Raw genomic sequence first — 16,540 nt, 5'->3', positions numbered from 1 at the left:
CGGAAACGATTTTTTGGGGCCCTTTATTTTTGGGCGTGGAGTTTTCCTTAAAGGTTCATTGCATCCATACATCAGTAAATGCGTCAAACGCGATGGAAATGTGTTCAATGAAAGTAAATTGAATTGAACCCCACGAGACAAGCGGACAGGGCCCGATCGTCCAAACTGCAGCATTCTCCGATAAGACAACGCTGCAATCTGTTCTTCAACTTTATCACACTGATGGTGGAGACGTCTACGAACATTAGCAGTTGATCAACAGTTGGACAGCTTCCCTAGGGAACTCATCTTGCTGGACCACAATGAAAATCCTCCAGTGTGTTTTGGTTCATGCGAATTGATTAGCAAGCGCTTAGGGTTTTGTCGGCCAGAGTGACTACGGCTAATCCATCTTTTGAGGCGTTTATCTAACAGGCCTTGGCCTCTACCCAGGTGGTTGGAACTCTGATGTCTATTTTGAACCTAAATCAACTATTTCTTCCCTTCATCCCACATTTGCACGTGGCATCCGTGGCAGCGAAACCTTTGTGCAGGATGTCGCAAGGAGCGGCACGGTCGCATGACACCTTTTACGTCACGCAGTAGCAAAACTTGTTGTTAGTAAATAGTGCGCTGCTCCCACACGGCACAGCTCCTTTGCGCTCCCGGGACCAATTTTCCCGACCCTTTTGATACACATCGACGCACAGATCATCAACCCCTAAAATGTGAACGGCAGCAGTGGACCCTTGTGGAGAATTTCGCTGTACAAAGAGAGAAGAACGAATGTGTAAGAGAGAATGTGTGTCTGTGTGTGTTAAGAGATACACACACACACATACACATGGATGCAGAAGGATAATGCACGCACATTAAACAGATTTTTTGGGCAGTTTTTCACGGGACAGCTCTTGCAGTGGGCAGTGGGAAAATGCGCACGCGCACCCTTTAGTACCGCACACACACACGCACAATAAGGGTGTAATAACAAATGGGTGATAAAAATCGCAGGATCTCTGCCTGCATCCTTCGCTGTACGATTGAACGCTCTCTCGGTCGCTTAATTCTCGCAGTGTGTTTTTTCGCGGGTGTGTTGTGTCCCGTTGCGTGTTGCGTGCTATTATCAGTGGTAAAGTTTACCCTAATTCTGCTACAAGAGTGAATGATAGGACGTTTTTAAAGGACGCGCGAGTGTGAACGGGATAGCGACAACACAACACAGCACGCGCACGAACACGGCCTAAAAGAGAGAGAGAGAGTGAGAGAGAGCGCCTTCACACAACTTCTCGATGCAATTTTCAGCTGAAAAACACACGCGTTAACCGAACCACAACACAGCCCAAAAGTGACGTGACGTGTAGGGAAAACTGACAGGAGAGCAAAATACGATCCCGAAAAAATTTTGCACCCGACAAAAAAGGGTTTGCCATCCACCAAGGATGTGTCGCGAGTGTAGTGCAGTGTAACGAAAGTGTTGTATCAAAGCTACATTTTGTTGTGTGCGTTTGTTGTGACGCAAAACACATTCCCGATTCTCGAGCCTCCAAACAGGAGGTTCTCACTCACCCCCGCCTCCAACCACACACACACACACCCTGGATGGGAAAGCGACGCCTACATTATCATGCCACCAAAGCTCCGGATGTCTGCGTAGCGGGTAGCGTACTCCGGTATCGGTGTGGGTCAGTGTGAGCACCGGAGCCAGCCCACGACCAACGGTTCATCCACCGCCAACAACACCTCATTTGAATTGTCTGTCAATTGAAACTGGACTGAAGGTGTGCAGACGAGCAGTGAATTAACAAAAAAAAAAAAAAAATTGGAAAAACTCAACTCGAACCAAAACCCATCCGTCAACCCACCGACATCAATCACATCCCCAAAGCAGGCTGTGCGAGACAATCAACAGGAAGACCGAACGGGAAGCTACCCTTCGTGCTGGGTGCCACCAACGGTGCAGCAGACTTTATCTTCGCACGAGACAACGCTTGGCGTGATCCGGAAGTGGACGGAATAGACGGAATGGCAGGTAAGCGTGTCCATATGGGCGATGGACGTGTGTGCGCATTCTTGATGCTTTGTGTGTCCCGCTTTTGTTTTTGCTGGGATCGCGGATGTGTGACACAGTTGAAGCAAAACGGCAGCATTAGGTGTGTGCTTCCGGTTGGCGGGTTTTCAATTAGTTTGCGGTACGGGCGACCTAACCTAGAAGTTCTTCCATCTTGGTTTTCCCGCCCATCGCATGCTTCGGCCTGGACGCACGCTTTAAGCTAAGCCTGCTGGCCATGCATTCGCGGTCTCGGTTCGTGGTTCAGCGAGGGTTTTTTTGGAGCTAAGGTTAACTTCACGGTGAGTTATGGGATTCGAGCGCTCCGCTTTCACCTGGGAAGTTTCATGATGGGAGACGAGACAGCACCTACGGTCGTAACTTTCGACCGCTTTTCTGCGTGCCCCGGCCATTACAAACGGCCACAAGAACCAACTTTCGAACCGCTGTCTTCGCTCAATCTTCAAACTCCCGGAACTCAGTATCTCTCAGGATTCTCGCTTGTGCTCAGAACTCCTTTCTTGCGTTGATAGTTAATCCTTTCGCGCAAGAACGTTCATGATGCTAGTTTTTTTTCCTTACTCTCCAAGTTTCTTTAACTCCAAATTTGCTCTCTAATCTATTCCATTCTCTACACCTTCTAGTGGGATTATCTAGCAAAATTGTTCCTACGCCACCTGTTGGTTTTCGAAGCAAGACTTTGTTTTTTAAAAGTACTGCTACGGTCACGCCATTCCGCCTGTTGGTAGGCAGAAAAGGTTAGGCCTGCTAGATTCCCCGTGTGCGCGGGATGGCGAAGGAAAAAAGCAATGGTGTGGAGAGAGAGTCGACGGGGAGAACTTGTAAAAGGTCTAGATTTACCTGGTCGTGGGTTTGTGCCGTGTGGATCTTTTACCACACATTAGACGAGTGTATCAAACACTAATAGGGCTTTCGGGTTTCTACTGCATCCAACTGCATCTGTGTCTCATCCAGCGAACCTTGAAATATGACACAATATCGAATAGAAACGAGGTACGAAATGGATCTAGCGTTCTATTTGCAAGGCCCCGCTGACATTATAAACACACTACCCGGTCAGCAACTACCTCTACCTCCCCCTCCTTCCCCCCCCCCCACACACACACACACACACGCTCCAATCTTAATCAAGTTTGTAACTGATCCGTTTTTCCTGCCTTCGTTTACTGTCCCGCAACCAACCCAGAGCGTGATTACATCGGTTTCGCCACACTGGCAGAGCAGGTGCACCGCAAATCGGTGAAGCGTGGTTTCGAGTTCACGATGATGGTGTGCGGCGAAACCGGGCTCGGCAAATCGACGCTCATCAACACACTCTTCCTGACCGAGCTGTACGGCCAGCGCACCATACCGCCGGTCGAGGAGCGCATCGAGAAGACGACCCGCATCGAGAAGAAGACGCTCGACATCGAGGAGAAGGGCGTGAAGCTGCGGCTCACGATCGTGGATACGCCCGGGTTTGGCGATTCGGTCAACTGCGAGGACAGCTGGCGCGTCTGCATCACGTACATCGAGGAGCAGTTCCGCCAGTACTTTACCGACGAGAGCGGCCTTAATCGGCGCAACATACAGGACAATCGGGTGCACTGCTTGCTGTACTTTGTGCCACCGTACGGGCGCAGGTGAGTTCGAGGGGCGAAACGAGGGATGGGGGGGGGGGGGGGGGGTGTATATGGTTGAACCGTAACGCTAATCGTACACACTTTTTTTTAGTTTGCGTCAGCTGGACATTGACCTGTTGCGCCGTATCCACAAGAAGGTTAACATCATCCTGGTGATCGGGAAGGCGGACACGCTCACGCCGAAGGAGGTAAAGTCGCTGAAGGCGCGCATCCTGGAGGATGTGGAAACGCACGGCATCCAGATCTATCGCTTGCCCGACTGTGACTCGGACGAGGACGAAGCGTTCAAGAAGCAGGACCGGGAGCTGAAGGCGAGCCTACCGTTTGCGGTGGTGGGCAGCAATCTGGTGATGGAGGTCGCTGGACGCAAGATCCGATGCCGCCAGTACCCGTGGGGTGTAGTGGATGGTAAGGGGCTGGGCCTTGCCGGCCGGTGTCACGGCACTGTTCCGCTCAACTAATCTAGCTGCTTTTATTTATCTGCACACTGTAACAGTGGAAAATCCAGAGTACAGCGATGTGGGGAAGCTGCGCACGATGCTCATCTCGACGCACATGCAGGACCTGAAGGATACGACACGCGACATCCATTACGAGAATTATCGGGCCCAGTGCATTTCCCAGATATCGCAGCACGCGTTGCGCGAGCGCAACAAGCTCAAGCACGAATCGACCGCTTCCAACCATGAACTGACCGAAGCGGAACGTTTGCTGCTGTTGCAGAAGGACGAAGAGGTATGTCTCGCTTCCCGCCTTGATCGTACGCTTAGCAGCACCTACCCGCACGCTCAACTGAACGCTTCACAATTTCGTTTTCAGATCCGCCGCATGCGAGACATGCTCGCTGAGATGCAGGAAAAGCTGGACACTACGGCGACCGGCGAGTCGGTTGTTAACGTCTAGTACCACACGTCAGCGGAGGGCAGCTCGGTTTCTTCTTCAACCATCCCTCCCCTTCCTTCTTCAAAACCCCCCGCCACCCGTGCCCGCGCGATTACGCAACGACCAAATAGCGCGCCACACGGGACGCCAACTAATCGACACGTACATACCGACACTACTACACGTACATACGAAATTGTAGTCAAAACTAAAACATAGAAAACACACAGCAGGTTAGGGTGACAGCGGACACTGTTTAAAAAAACCCTTTTTTTCAATATTTACCTCCGCAGCGCAGATTTTCGTAATGATAATTGTGTACGGCAGGTAGCGAAGTAGTAGACGCGCCAGGCACGTTAACGTTTAGTAATCGCAGTCGAATGGCGGGAGCAGTCGCGTTGCTCAAACAGGGAATAAATGAACTGAACGAATTAGTTTACTCATCCTTTTAAGGCTCATTCCCATTAGAAGGCAATTGAAACTGCGTGCAAAACTCCACGACCAAAGAGATGAGGGAGAGTGTGACGGGAATGGAACAGAGAGGCTGCTACCGTGCATACCGTGGACACGGAATACTGAAGCATAAATGCAACAGGAGCGAAGGGGAAGCTATGAGTATAGACTGGTTGGTTTGTTTAAATTTTTATGTTTTCGTTTCGTTTCTTTTTTTCTAATTAATTTCTTATGGCTGACGGGCAGTGAGGACACTCCCGTCCCGCACTGTCCTTCTGTTATTGAGTGTTTTATTATAAATTATTACTATTATAGTAGCGTAGGTATTGTACACATGGATAGAGTTAATGCGATTATTTATATCAAGGAAGACCCCGGGTACACCAGCCAGGAACGGATTTATTTGTAAAAAAAAAAAACGAAAATACCCGACAAGACGCATCGAGATCCGTCTCTACCGGGTGGTGTGGGAATGGGGTTGACAATATTGCAATCAACCAATCAATCTTAAGACAATTCAGTTACCACCAAGGGTAGTCATGTGTGGAGAGTGGGAGAAGCAGCAGATAAAGGGGATCGAGAGTTCATGGAGCTCGTAGTAGTCGCAAGAACACGTGGCGCATCGAATCGCCCCCACACACACACACACACATCCATGTACCTGATACGCGCACACACACAAACACATATACACATACTGCTGTTAAGATAATTGTTTTGTTTTTTTCGGTTTTAAAATCACGACCCAGTATTTTCGTCGTCGGAGGCACTGCGTGTGCGTGCGTTTGTGTTTGTGTGTGTGTGTGCGTATGGGTCCGTGTGCATGTGCGTCGCAGTATGTGTGAGGAGAAGGTTAGGCACAATCCCGTAGCAAGGATGCTGTGCGGTCATTTGTGTAAGTTTCGTAGTTTAAAAGCCCAAGATTCTCTCCAAACAAAAACAAAATAAACGCATTCGTACAATATTTGTCCGTGTTTGTGTGTAGCGATCGACGGTTACTTTGGCTTCCAGGTGCTTGGTGGATGGTTTGATTTGAATTCATATTGATAAGTGAAGGAGAGTTAGATTCTCATCTTTGAAACGGTCTTTCTCGTCTAACAACGTGTCCCTCGTTACGTCTATGTTTGAGGTCATGTTTATTGGCCGTCAAGTTTTACTCCCTAACTCGATACAGTCGGCCTGCGGAGTCCTATTCTGCCTCGGTTAAAATCACAGCCGGTTCTGCCCTTCTCGATTCACTGTGGACTTACACGCAAGCTTGCATGTGAGCACGTTGCGTGCAACTTGTGGGCTTTTTAGTCTTAAGCCCTTCAGCCTAAACCCCAAATAAGCCCTACAAGTTCGTATGGGATCGCATCCAATTTCTCCCCTTGGTTTGTTTCGCGTACAATGGGAATGTAAAATAATCGAAAAGGTTTTTTGACAGTAGCTGGAACCTGTAGCTTTACAACCGGACTTTGTAAACGCTTCACCAGCTGTCAAATGGTTTTGGGTTGCCCAATAGATGAGAAGCAATAGAAACAACAGCTGGCAGAAAGAGACAGTGTCAAAATGTATTTTGTTTTATCCTGCTCTCGCGTACAGGCAGGTCAGGCAGTTGCTCTGCATCAGTGGCTAAAAGGCACACCGAACGATAAACTATCAACATTGGATCGTGCATGGCGAAGAAGTTAATGCAATACGAGTCGTTTCGGAAAATATCGTTTTATTAATTTTATAGGGCTCGGAATATTTCGTGGCGGTTCGCGTAGGAAGCTGGACTTGTATAAATCACACTAACTTGTGAATAAAAAGGTAGGTCGCCGTACAGAAACACAATACGCAAAAGGGCGAGGAATAACATGCTTTGTTTGTGCTATGTTTCAGCATTTATTTTCATTCGTTGATGGGTGTCTGTCCGACCGATAGGAGAGAAGCGATCAAAGCGCTTCGAACACAGTAGGATAAGTACGTACGAGCTGTAGGAAAAATATCATCCCTCCACATGCTTTAGCTCAATGTAAGGCTGCTTTGCTTTTAATTTTCGAATCAACAGCTGCTGGACATTGTTGGGTCGGCGGTAATTGCTAGCAAAAGAGAGCCGCACAACGGTTAACGGTTTGTTGACAATGTCACTCCCACGGAGGAATCAATACCGATAGAAACTGCTTTTTTTTTTGTTTTCCTCATTCCAGGCTCCACCATGGCAACTGCGAAACCGGACGGAACGATCGCCACTATCATGCAACGCAATCTTAGCTACGGCGAGGACGACACAATCGCCTCGCGGCTAGAAAGTATGGTCAACAATGAGTTCTGCTCGGATGTGACGTTCATCGTTGGCCCGAGCAAAACGCGAATCTACGCACACAAGCTGTTCCTGGTGATGGCTTCGGAATATTTCTACGTAATGTTCTTCGGCAACTTTCTCGAGGCGAACAGGGCCGAGGTAACGCTCGAGGACGTCGATCCGGACGTGTTTCTGGTGATACTGCGCTACATCTACTGCCTGAAGGTGGACTTTACGTTCGACAATCTGCGCGACATATTCGACTGCGCGCAGAAGTACATGCTGATCGATCTGCACCGGCAGCTAGGGTGCTTTCTGAAGGACCAGGTCGAGGAAACGACGGCACTGTCGATTTTTAGCATCAATCGCTGCTACGGCTACCCGGCCGTGGACGACTGCTGCCTGGAGCTGATACGGAACAATCCGCTGTACTATTTCAATCACGTAGATTTCGCCACCATTCACCGAGACTCGCTGCTGAAGATATTCTCGTCCTGGGCGATCAACTGTACGGACGATCAGCTGAGCAGTGCGCTCGATATCTGGGAGGAGGCAAACCGGGACGAGGACACGCAGGAGCTACGCATGATCGTCAAGCGGAACAAGCGGTTTCACAACTGTCTCAAGCTGATCGTGTTCGGGCAGAACATGAACGACGTGTTCGTGGAACCGGCCGACGATCTCAAGCTGGCGGTCATGTCGGACCTGCCGCTGTCACTGTACGGGCTGGGCGTTTACCTACTGTCCAAGGCGAACGTCATATCGGTTGAGCTGAAGATCTACGAGGAGGATAGCGAGGTTAGCTCGGACGTGTTCGAGTGTCCGAACCCGTGCAGCACGGTGCACGTGGCGGACCTGTTCTTCGAGGAGGTCATAATGGTGCCGCGAAAAAACTATCGAATCTCGATCAACATGTCCCCACCGTGCAAGCAGATATTGCTGCGTGAGCCGCGTACCTACCATGAAAAAATTCGACTGGTCATCATGTACCCACCGGGCGATCGCAAACCGGTCGGGATCGCACACGTCTACTGTAAGGAACGCAACCGCGAGCCGACGAAAAAATAAGCACCGGCGGCGTTCGTGTTTTGTTGGGGATGCTGTTTCAAAAATGAGCCGTTTTGTTGGTTATAATTTGTTTTTTTTTCTCCTTCTTTTGTTCGCTTTATTTGTCCGTTTACCACCACTAAGTTCCTTTTGACAGTGAGTACGTCGCAAATATGGGCGAACTGTAGGCAGATGTAAAGTTATATCGTGTGAATATAAATGAAATACTTTACCGCCGCTCATGGTGGAATATTTCGACCAAATTTATGTCTTGTGTAAAATCGAAAACAGGCGCAGAACAGAGATAGCTGTTCATTGATATAGGCAGGGTGAAACGGATGACTGATGCATATAGAGTCAGGTGATGGTGGATGGAATACTACCAGAGTACGCTCTAGTACCACCAAAAACCTTCGCCAAGGTGAAGAGCTTGCCTGTCGTCTAGAATATGCCACTCATCCCAGAGGCGGTTTAACGGAGCGAGCGACCGCTTCAGACTCCGAATCCGAAATCCGAAGTCAGCAGATTCGACGGCGCTTGACCGTCAGCGGTATCGAGTACTGGCTGCTGCTAGGTCAAGAATTGGACGCAGTTTTCATATCTTGTAAGCAAAAAAGTGTAAGCTCCATAGTCAGTCTTGCGTGCGGAGAACCGACCCAGATGGGATTTGAAACTGCTCCCGTCGTGTAAGCAAGCAGCTGTCACAGGGTTCCCAACAAGAAATATTGCAAAGTCCCAAAAAATTGTACAATCGCGTAAGAAGATGCCCTTTTTCTTTATTCACGCATACTAACCAACTGATAGGAACACAAGGCTGCCTGGATCGTGTTGCGAAACAGGTCGCATTCAGCTGACGACTATTTCTTTGGTGGCGTCGGTAAGCCACTGGAAGGCATCCGAGTCGTCTTGCTGCAGCAGCAGCGGCCCTACCTCGTCCATTACCCGCCGATGATACGCATTTAGCTGGGCAATTTCGGTCGCGGACATCAGCTTCAGATCGATCAGTTTCTGCTGGATCGGCACGAGCGTGTTGGTGTAGAAGGTGAGGGCACCGCGTCCGTTAAAGTCGTACGGTACGGTCGCTTTCACCACCTGCACAATATCCTCGATGCGTACACCGAACTGGCCGGCTTGGTAGTAGCCGGGCTCGTTGGACGAGAACATGTTCTCCACCACGCCCTGATTGCTCGGCGATGCACTGTTGGAGACGAACGATGGCGGATACTCGTGCACGCCGAGAAACGAACCGATGCCGTGCCCGGTACCGTGACCATAGTCAAGCCCGACGTCCCACAGTGCTTTGCGCGCGAGCACATCGAACACGGTGCCGGACGCGCGCACGGGAAAGACGGCCGAGCCGAGGCTGAGGAAACCCTTGAGTACGCGCGTGAAGCATTCGCGCTGAAAGTCGGTCGGTTCACCGAGGTGTACCGAGCGCGTTACGTCCGTCGTACCGTCGAGATACTGGCCGCCAGAGTCAATCAGATAGATACCGTCCCGCGTTATCGGCAGGTCGGTCTCTTCGTTCGGGCTGTAGTGGACGATCGCACCGTTCGGACCGAAAGCGCTGATGGCCGTGAAGCTCAGATCGACGAACATGTCCTGTTCGCTGCGGAACTGGTGCAGCTTGGCTGCGCCGGACAGCTCGGTAACGTTACCACCGTCCACCGTTTGCTCCAGCCAATTCAGATAGCGTATCACTGCTGCACCGTCGCGGATGTGGGCTCGGCGCATACCGGCCGCTTCGACCGCATTCTTGACGGCCTTCATCTTCGCCACCACGCTGTACTGTTGGATGCGCTGGTCCGTTGGGATGGCAGCGTACAATGCCTGGCTGCAGGCCGTCGACACCATGATCCGGTTACCGCCACGTACGTACTCCTCCACGCCGGCCAATATATCCCGATAATCTCGCACATCCACTACGATTCCTTCCGCCGTGAAGTGTGCCCGTATCGTGTCGTTAATGCGATCCGGGTTGGTAAATAGATGCACGTTACCGTGTGACACGATAAGGTATGCGAAGAACACGGGATTGTAGCGAATGTCCGACCCGCGCAGATTCAGCAACCCTAAGAGGTGGGAGGAGAAAACAATCGGTTCGTAAGTAGAACACTGGTGGAACACCTTGCCTCTAAGCCGATGCTTACAAGCAATCTCATCCAGCGCACTGACAACGATCGCGTTCGCACTGTTCTCCTGCAGGATGACGCGCAGTGCCTGCACCTTCTCGGACGCACGCTGTCCCGTGTAGGTGAGCGCTAGCGGGCGCAGATCTTCCGCCGTTTGCGGTGGTCGGTTGTTCCACACGATGTCCACCAGATTGCGCTCGAGTGTTATTAGTCGATATCCGTGCTGTGCGAGGACACTGCCCAACCGCTCGTACTCGGTCGAGGCGATCAAGAACGGGTCCGTGCCGACCTGCGCGCCCGGCGACAGATTGCTCAGCAGCCATTCGTCGCGCGTCGGCACACCGGTTAGGCCTTCCCGCATCAGCGTCCAGTAGCTCGGATCGATCTCATTCTCCGCCTGCAGATGGTAGCGTGAGTCGGTCCAGAAGGCGGCCTTGCTCAGCATAATGATGGCCGTGCCGGCCGATCCGGTAAAGTTCGTCACGTACTGGTACCGGCGGTCGTGCAGCGAGATGTACTCGCTCTAAAACAAAAACGTTGGGAATGATGAATTTTGGGCCAAAACTAAACCACACACACACACACACATTATGTGCGTCGACCGACGGTATGATGTACGCCTCGATCGAGTAGTCCTGCATCAGGCTCCGTATCTCGGTCAGTATGACATCCATCGTCTTCGGTGTCGTGTCCTCCATGAGCTCGTCATCTTTGTTCAGTGCCCTGTGGGTGCCACCATCAGTGATTGGGTGAAGAAAATTAGCATCAATCCAGACAATCATGCCCTTTCGCACGGGCGCGTAATGCATTCTCAAGGGCCGCTAATCCGTTGCCAGAAGCGTCCTCGGACCATCTACTACTTGAGCTGGCTGTTATCAACGTGCGTGTGCTCCGTCCTTTTTTTTGTGCAACTGCTTCGCGCTGCCCTTGTGCAACGGCCAAAGTGAGGGCCAATAAAGTGACAGCAATTTAAGCAGATAAGTACGTACAAAACAATGGCAATCTACCGACAGCTAAGTGAGAGAGATACAGCTGACCGTCAGTGACCGTATCTCTAATTTTCCGATTGTCACGGTATCGTCGACTGCTTATCTCACTTAAGAGTTACCAGCTTCCAGCGTCACTGATCGATTGACAGCTGGAGATAAATTTACGACGGGACGCGCATTACTTATTGTTTAGCTTGGTGAAACACCAAGAAAAACAGGCTCAATAATCAGCACCAAACGTATCTCCAGCAAAAAAAAAAAAAAAACCCGCATAGGACTCTCATCTCACCTGCCAAGTGCCACACCACCGCCAACGACCAGTACGAGCAGGGCCGATATGCCGACCAGGTAGCGCTTCGAATGCTTCATGGTGCGCCACCTTGGCTCCTGCAGGTTGATCGTGCGGGTTGAAGATGTTTCGCCGCTGTCCGCTATTTTGAGATCGATTGTGATTTCGGGGTTGACGGGCACCAAAAGGGGATGTATTAAAACTATGTCACTTTCACTTCCACGAACGGTGTGCCAAAACAAAGCAATCGCTGGTTTGTGCTGGGGCGCGTGTTTGTACCGGACCGCGTGTGAAACTCAACTACTTATCGAAACCGAAGTGTGGTCTCGGGTCGGTCAGTCAGTGTTGGTCGGCGGGCCGGTCGTAATTGTGAGTGACGGTCCGCGCTGCTAATGGAGGTCATTTTGTATTGCTTTTTTTGTCCCCCCCTCTCATTTTGCCAAGCGATAGCGAGTGACCAGTAGCATCGATGGGACCTACGCTCGTCAAGTACAACGAGCACCGTATTCCTGACGGGGTGTGAGTGAGTGGTGCAAGAGAGAAACCAGGGAAAAGTTCCATCGTATGGGTGGCGAAGGGAGCGGGGTTGGATGGGGGGGGGGGGGGAGATAACCTTGAAGCTTGGACCACCTGGATGCCTAGGGAGTAGGGGTCTTTCACCCTAGGTATCGTTAGCATCGATTATGTACTATAAAGTTCTGCACCTCACAACCAATCCGGTAAGGCTCTCGGCTCAAGACACGACACCGAGCGGTGTTAGTGTTAGTAGGTCAGAGCCAGGAAAAAGGACAAGAATGAACCCACACTCTCAACAGAAGAATACGATGTGAGGGTGGATAACTTGAAGCACGCAAACGGTCAAACATTACAAAAAAAAAAGGCTGGCGTCAGCCCTCCAAAAAAAAAAAAAGATCACACAAAACACCCTGATGGGTGTCATATACTGCAAAGAAACACAATGTTGATGGTTGGGTTTGCATGCTAAAGGAAACGAACTTCTCGTCAAATCGGGAGAAAGTACCACGGTCAAGCATGTACTTACAACGCGAGAAACCCATCACGTTACACCAGTACCAACCAGAAGTCAACAATGGATTTGCGTATATGCCTAACAGTGCAAAAACTCTTACAGATGAAGCCTACAAATAGTATGGAATTGCTGATCAGAATTGCGAGGTCCTGTGGATATTGCGTTTCAACGGAAATGTCACGACGCCATTTTGATTGTACAATTTGCATGCAGCTACGAAAACAGCTTGAAAATGGTACTCTTTTTTTGTTTTTGGAAGAAAGAAGGGACCCTATTTTCACGTTGACATCTCATGTCAAGCAAACATTCCGACGAAGCGGCATAATTAGGAATAGGTCAAATTTTGAAGGTCCACCGCTGCGGCGTAGTTGCTTGGACGAAGGAAACCACGCGACCACACGGACGTCTTCGATTGCGGTGAGCTATTCTTGCTTGTTGGTGATGTATTTCACATCCATTTTATGGCATGGATGTATGAGGACACAGATACTCTAAGGTTAGAAGTTTCTGCAGTTCGAATTTGTTTCCGTTTAAGTCATCGGTTGGTACAGTAGAATAGGGTGGACGAAGTCTATTTTACATAGTACAACGCAATTGTTTTGCTTGCTCTTCTTCTGCATGGCTTAACAATTTTCTAGGTCAAGTTGTCCATCGAATGGCTTACTAGACTTGCCCATATACCACGCAGTTGGATAGTTAAGTCCTCACTACGGGACGACGGGTCCGGATGGGAGTTGAACTCGTCGTCTGCACCACCCAAGGCCGCCCCAAGTCTCTCTTTTGCTTCAATGTGTCAATTTCGTTTCATTGATTAGATTAAGGTCCAACCAATCAACACACCAGAGTTCAATTAACATTCATAACTCACCGAATATTTTGAGCCTTCCGCCTACAAGCAAAACAAGTTTTTTTTTTTCACTAGCGTGAAGCTTTTGAGTAAAAATAAAAAAAGCCTTATTTTTCCACATCCAACCAACGATGTCAGGCCAATAGAGCGTGTACCAGATTCGGGAGGGGAGGGGAGGGGGGGGGGGGATGACAGTATGTTTGTCGTTTATTTGATTGCCTCTCAACAGCCAAACGGCCAAGGTGGAAAATATGAAACCCATCCACTGAAACAACCCCTTCTGCCGGCGACCAAGCTGCAAATATGCTTCAATTTTTGATACATTACACGCACATACCGGGGACTGTGCACAGCGGAAGCAGAACAATGCGGCCGACCGGAACCGGGGCAGTATGTTGCAAAATACAATCAAGTGTATATGTGGCGTATTTAAATTAACTTGATTCAAGCCGCAGCCGTCGATTGCGTTCGATGCATGTACCGAGAATTTATTGACTTCGTACCAATTTGTTTGGGTGATGGTAGTTGTGTGTGTGGGGTGGTAGGTCGGGGGATCTGCGGGGACATCTGTTTGGCACGCGTTGTTCCGCGGATACTACGGAGACGTCCCATTAATATGTTGTTTATTGAGCTTTCGATGCAACTTGTGCGTTTTGTTTTTCATTTTTATTTAACACACACACTGCTTCATTGTGCGAGTGAGCAACAAAAAAAAAAAAAGCGCAATGAAACCTGGAGGAAATGGTTCTCGATAAACACGTACACGAAAAATAGGGGGCACATATAAATTTTAAATTAACAATCATGGTGCTCAGATAGGGGTGAAAAACGACGAATCATTCGAAAACAAACGGCAGGTTCAATTGATTCATAATAGCATGGTTATTATGGTCAGCTCTTGATGATCTTAATTTGAGTTCATCCAGACCTGGATACTTCGAGCTGGATAGAGCTGGATACGTAGTCCTGCGTACGGGGAGTATCTCCAGCCTTGTGAAGTCTGGCGCCCCTATAGCTTCGTTCGGTTTGGAACCCCAGCAAGAAATAACATTGAATTTCTTCGAAATTTGTTGAAGAGTATATGATCATCATCATCATCCGAACACGGAAGCAAAAGGGGGAGATGATCGCACGACGGAAACAGGTACAAATCACATCCGGATCGCATAATATTGAGGACAAATGATTAGGAGGCAAAACGCTACAAACATCGTTGATAAGCAGGACAAACAGTAGGGAACTAAGGATACTCCCTTGAGGTACACCGGCACCAGATGACTTCCGCATGGATTTATACGGTTTGTTTAGCGAATTGCCTACATTTAGGCAGACAGAGTACTGATGCTTTTAGGTGGCCGAGCCACAGCAGAACTGGAGATCAAATCCCATCCCGGTTCCCGGTTTTGTCCCAGTCCATGTTGACAGATAAAAGGAAATATTAATCATAAATCAGTCAATAAGAACTACCAAGAACGAGCGTAATATGCATTTTCATGCAACGTTGGGTTCCAAAAAAAAAAAAAAAAGCCAAGACTTTAATGTGGTCAGAACGAATCTGTTCCCAGTGGATTTTCTCTCGCTCGCTTTTCAATCACCCTTCCCTGTTTCCTCATTATATCGAAGCGTTATTATCAGCTTCTGCTGGATTTCCTCGCTCAATCGGTTTCCTTTTGCCACCATCCCCCATTCGCGATGCCCATCAGTTATTATGCTCGTTCGTACAGCTTCAATTATTATGTTCATGATTTTTTTTTTGCTGCCTGCTCGCCGATCTGTCCCGTTTGCTGTCGTTCCGGGCGCAATTACAACATGGAAATGGCTCACACAGCACGACGGAACGGTTCGATGGCACATCTAATGACGAACAGCTGGCACGGGAAAATGTGACCGGCAATTATGAACAAGCATAATGTAAGAAAACAAAAAAGAAAACCATCTGTTGGAAATTATTTATTACAATTCCTTTTTTGTTTGCATTATTTTTCCAATGCGAAACACATGTGGAAGCGGCATGTGATGTTGGTACACTGCACCGAAAGGAACGGGTGTATCATGTTTTGTCATCTTTCTGCCATTTGCTTCGATGCTTGGTTGGCGGGATTCGACGAAACCTGTCCAATGAAGTTTCATCCAGTATTCGTATCGTTTCACTCTGTTGGTTGATTTTAATTTTCGTCGAACGATTGGCGGACGAAAAACCCACGGTAATTAATATCGTATCGCTTTAACAAAAAAAAAAGCTCGATTCAAAGCTATCATTATCGAGGCGCGCAATTATTGAGCGCATGTAAATTAATGTGGAAGGGGAAATTAATTCACCTCTTCATTTCTACCGCGAGTCTCGTGCCTTACTTTGTTTGTCTTATTTATGAAGGATTTTTTATAGGGACTCGAATTTGCTTTTGAAGTCTTTTTGGTCGTTATTTCTGGTTTGGTCGACCCATTACTTATCCCTAGCCACCATCCGTGTAAGAAATGATTTGGCTCATGTAAATTTTGAAAAATCAAAAATTTAACGGTGAAATTTTGAAAATTTGAAACACGATGCTCTCCTGTTACTGCCACTCGCTGCAGCGTAGACAAATTCAGCAGCAAAACGGAGACTTTTCGATGCAGTAAAGCTTTATCTCGCGTACCAGGAGAACACAGCAGGCTAGGAGGTATCAAATCTAGGATTAAAAAAGGCCACAGAAAATAATTTCCCTTCCAAAAACGCATCCAATTAATGAACCGATTCCCTTCCGAAGGACGATGCAACAAATCCAGTACCGCTTAGTCCGGAAGATAGTCCTTACGCCCGCTTATTCGGACGATTGATATGGGAAACCGGACACATTAGTCACACACCAAAACCAAGCTTTGAAATAAAGCCATCCGCATCACCATCGGGTTCGACTCAGCGTGAAAAGGACTATACACTGAGGACGCCCGAA

At 48.9% G+C, this 16,540-nt stretch overlaps 4 protein-coding genes across 5 annotated transcripts in view; 3 read left to right on the top strand and 1 right to left on the bottom strand.

Moving 5' to 3' along the window:
• The window catches only part of LOC126556931 (amidophosphoribosyltransferase-like), a 61,021-nt gene extending 59,959 nt beyond the window's left edge, over positions 1 to 1,062 (top strand). Inside the window, exon 4 of the mRNA XM_050212507.1 lies at positions 1,053 to 1,062. The gene's annotated coding sequence lies outside the window, so the exon portion shown is untranslated. The remainder of the gene's footprint in view (positions 1 to 1,052) is intronic.
• Positions 1 to 4,610, top strand: part of LOC126558747 (septin-4) — a 141,488-nt gene extending 136,878 nt beyond the window's left edge. The window contains exons 1-5 of one of the 2 annotated variants that reach the window (XM_050214809.1): positions 1,916 to 2,008; positions 3,234 to 3,669; positions 3,761 to 4,077; positions 4,166 to 4,404; positions 4,489 to 4,610. In XM_050214809.1, the coding sequence (XP_050070766.1) occupies positions 2,002 to 2,008; positions 3,234 to 3,669; positions 3,761 to 4,077; positions 4,166 to 4,404; positions 4,489 to 4,572 (1,083 nt within the window). In that variant the 5' untranslated portion in view covers positions 1,916 to 2,001 and the 3' untranslated portion in view covers positions 4,573 to 4,610. Of the gene's footprint in view, positions 1 to 1,915; positions 2,009 to 3,233; positions 3,670 to 3,760; positions 4,078 to 4,165; positions 4,405 to 4,488 lie in introns of those variants that run through there. The other variant, XM_050214817.1, reaches the window with a different exon arrangement.
• A 2,576-nt stretch (positions 4,611 to 7,186) lies between these two features.
• LOC126558447 (BTB/POZ domain-containing protein 6-like) lies at positions 7,187 to 8,341 on the top strand. Its single transcript, XM_050214471.1, has one exon. The coding sequence runs from the start codon at positions 7,187 to 7,189 to the stop codon at positions 8,339 to 8,341; it is 1,155 nt and encodes a 384-aa protein (XP_050070428.1).
• An 825-nt stretch (positions 8,342 to 9,166) lies between these two features.
• On the bottom strand, positions 9,167 to 11,895 carry LOC126556376 (xaa-Pro aminopeptidase ApepP-like). Its single transcript, XM_050211644.1, has 4 exons — positions 11,731 to 11,895; positions 11,040 to 11,175; positions 10,471 to 10,975; positions 9,167 to 10,392 (listed from the first exon to the last, which is right to left on the bottom strand). Exons 1-4 carry the CDS (start codon positions 11,808 to 11,810, stop codon positions 9,167 to 9,169), a joined length of 1,947 nt encoding a protein of 648 aa, XP_050067601.1. The 5' UTR covers positions 11,811 to 11,895.
• Between the last annotated feature and the right edge of the window lie 4,645 nt (positions 11,896 to 16,540).

The sequence above is a fragment of the Anopheles maculipalpis genome, chromosome X, assembly GCF_943734695.1.
Source record: "Anopheles maculipalpis chromosome X, idAnoMacuDA_375_x, whole genome shotgun sequence".
NCBI lineage: Eukaryota > Metazoa > Arthropoda > Insecta > Diptera > Culicidae > Anopheles > Anopheles maculipalpis.
This window is presented reverse-complemented; position numbering and strand designations above follow the sequence as displayed.

What these genes read in the sequence shown, in the direction of transcription:
- LOC126558447 (XM_050214471.1), top strand. Translation starts at nt 7,187, where the DNA reads ATGGCAACTGCGAAACCGGACGGAACGATCGCCACTATCATGCAACGC.
- LOC126556376 (XM_050211644.1), bottom strand. Translation starts at nt 11,810, where the DNA reads ATGAAGCATTCGAAGCGCTACCTGGTCGGCATATCGGCCCTGCTCGTA. An exon ending in GGTGGTGTGGCACTTGGCAG is followed by an intron (nt 11,176 to 11,730) that starts GTGAGATGAGAG and finishes TGGCACCCACAG; the next exon opens with GGCACTGAACAAAGATGACG. An exon ending in CGTCGGTCGACGCACATAAT is followed by an intron (nt 10,976 to 11,039) that starts GTGTGTGTGTGT and finishes TTTTTGTTTTAG; the next exon opens with AGCGAGTACATCTCGCTGCA.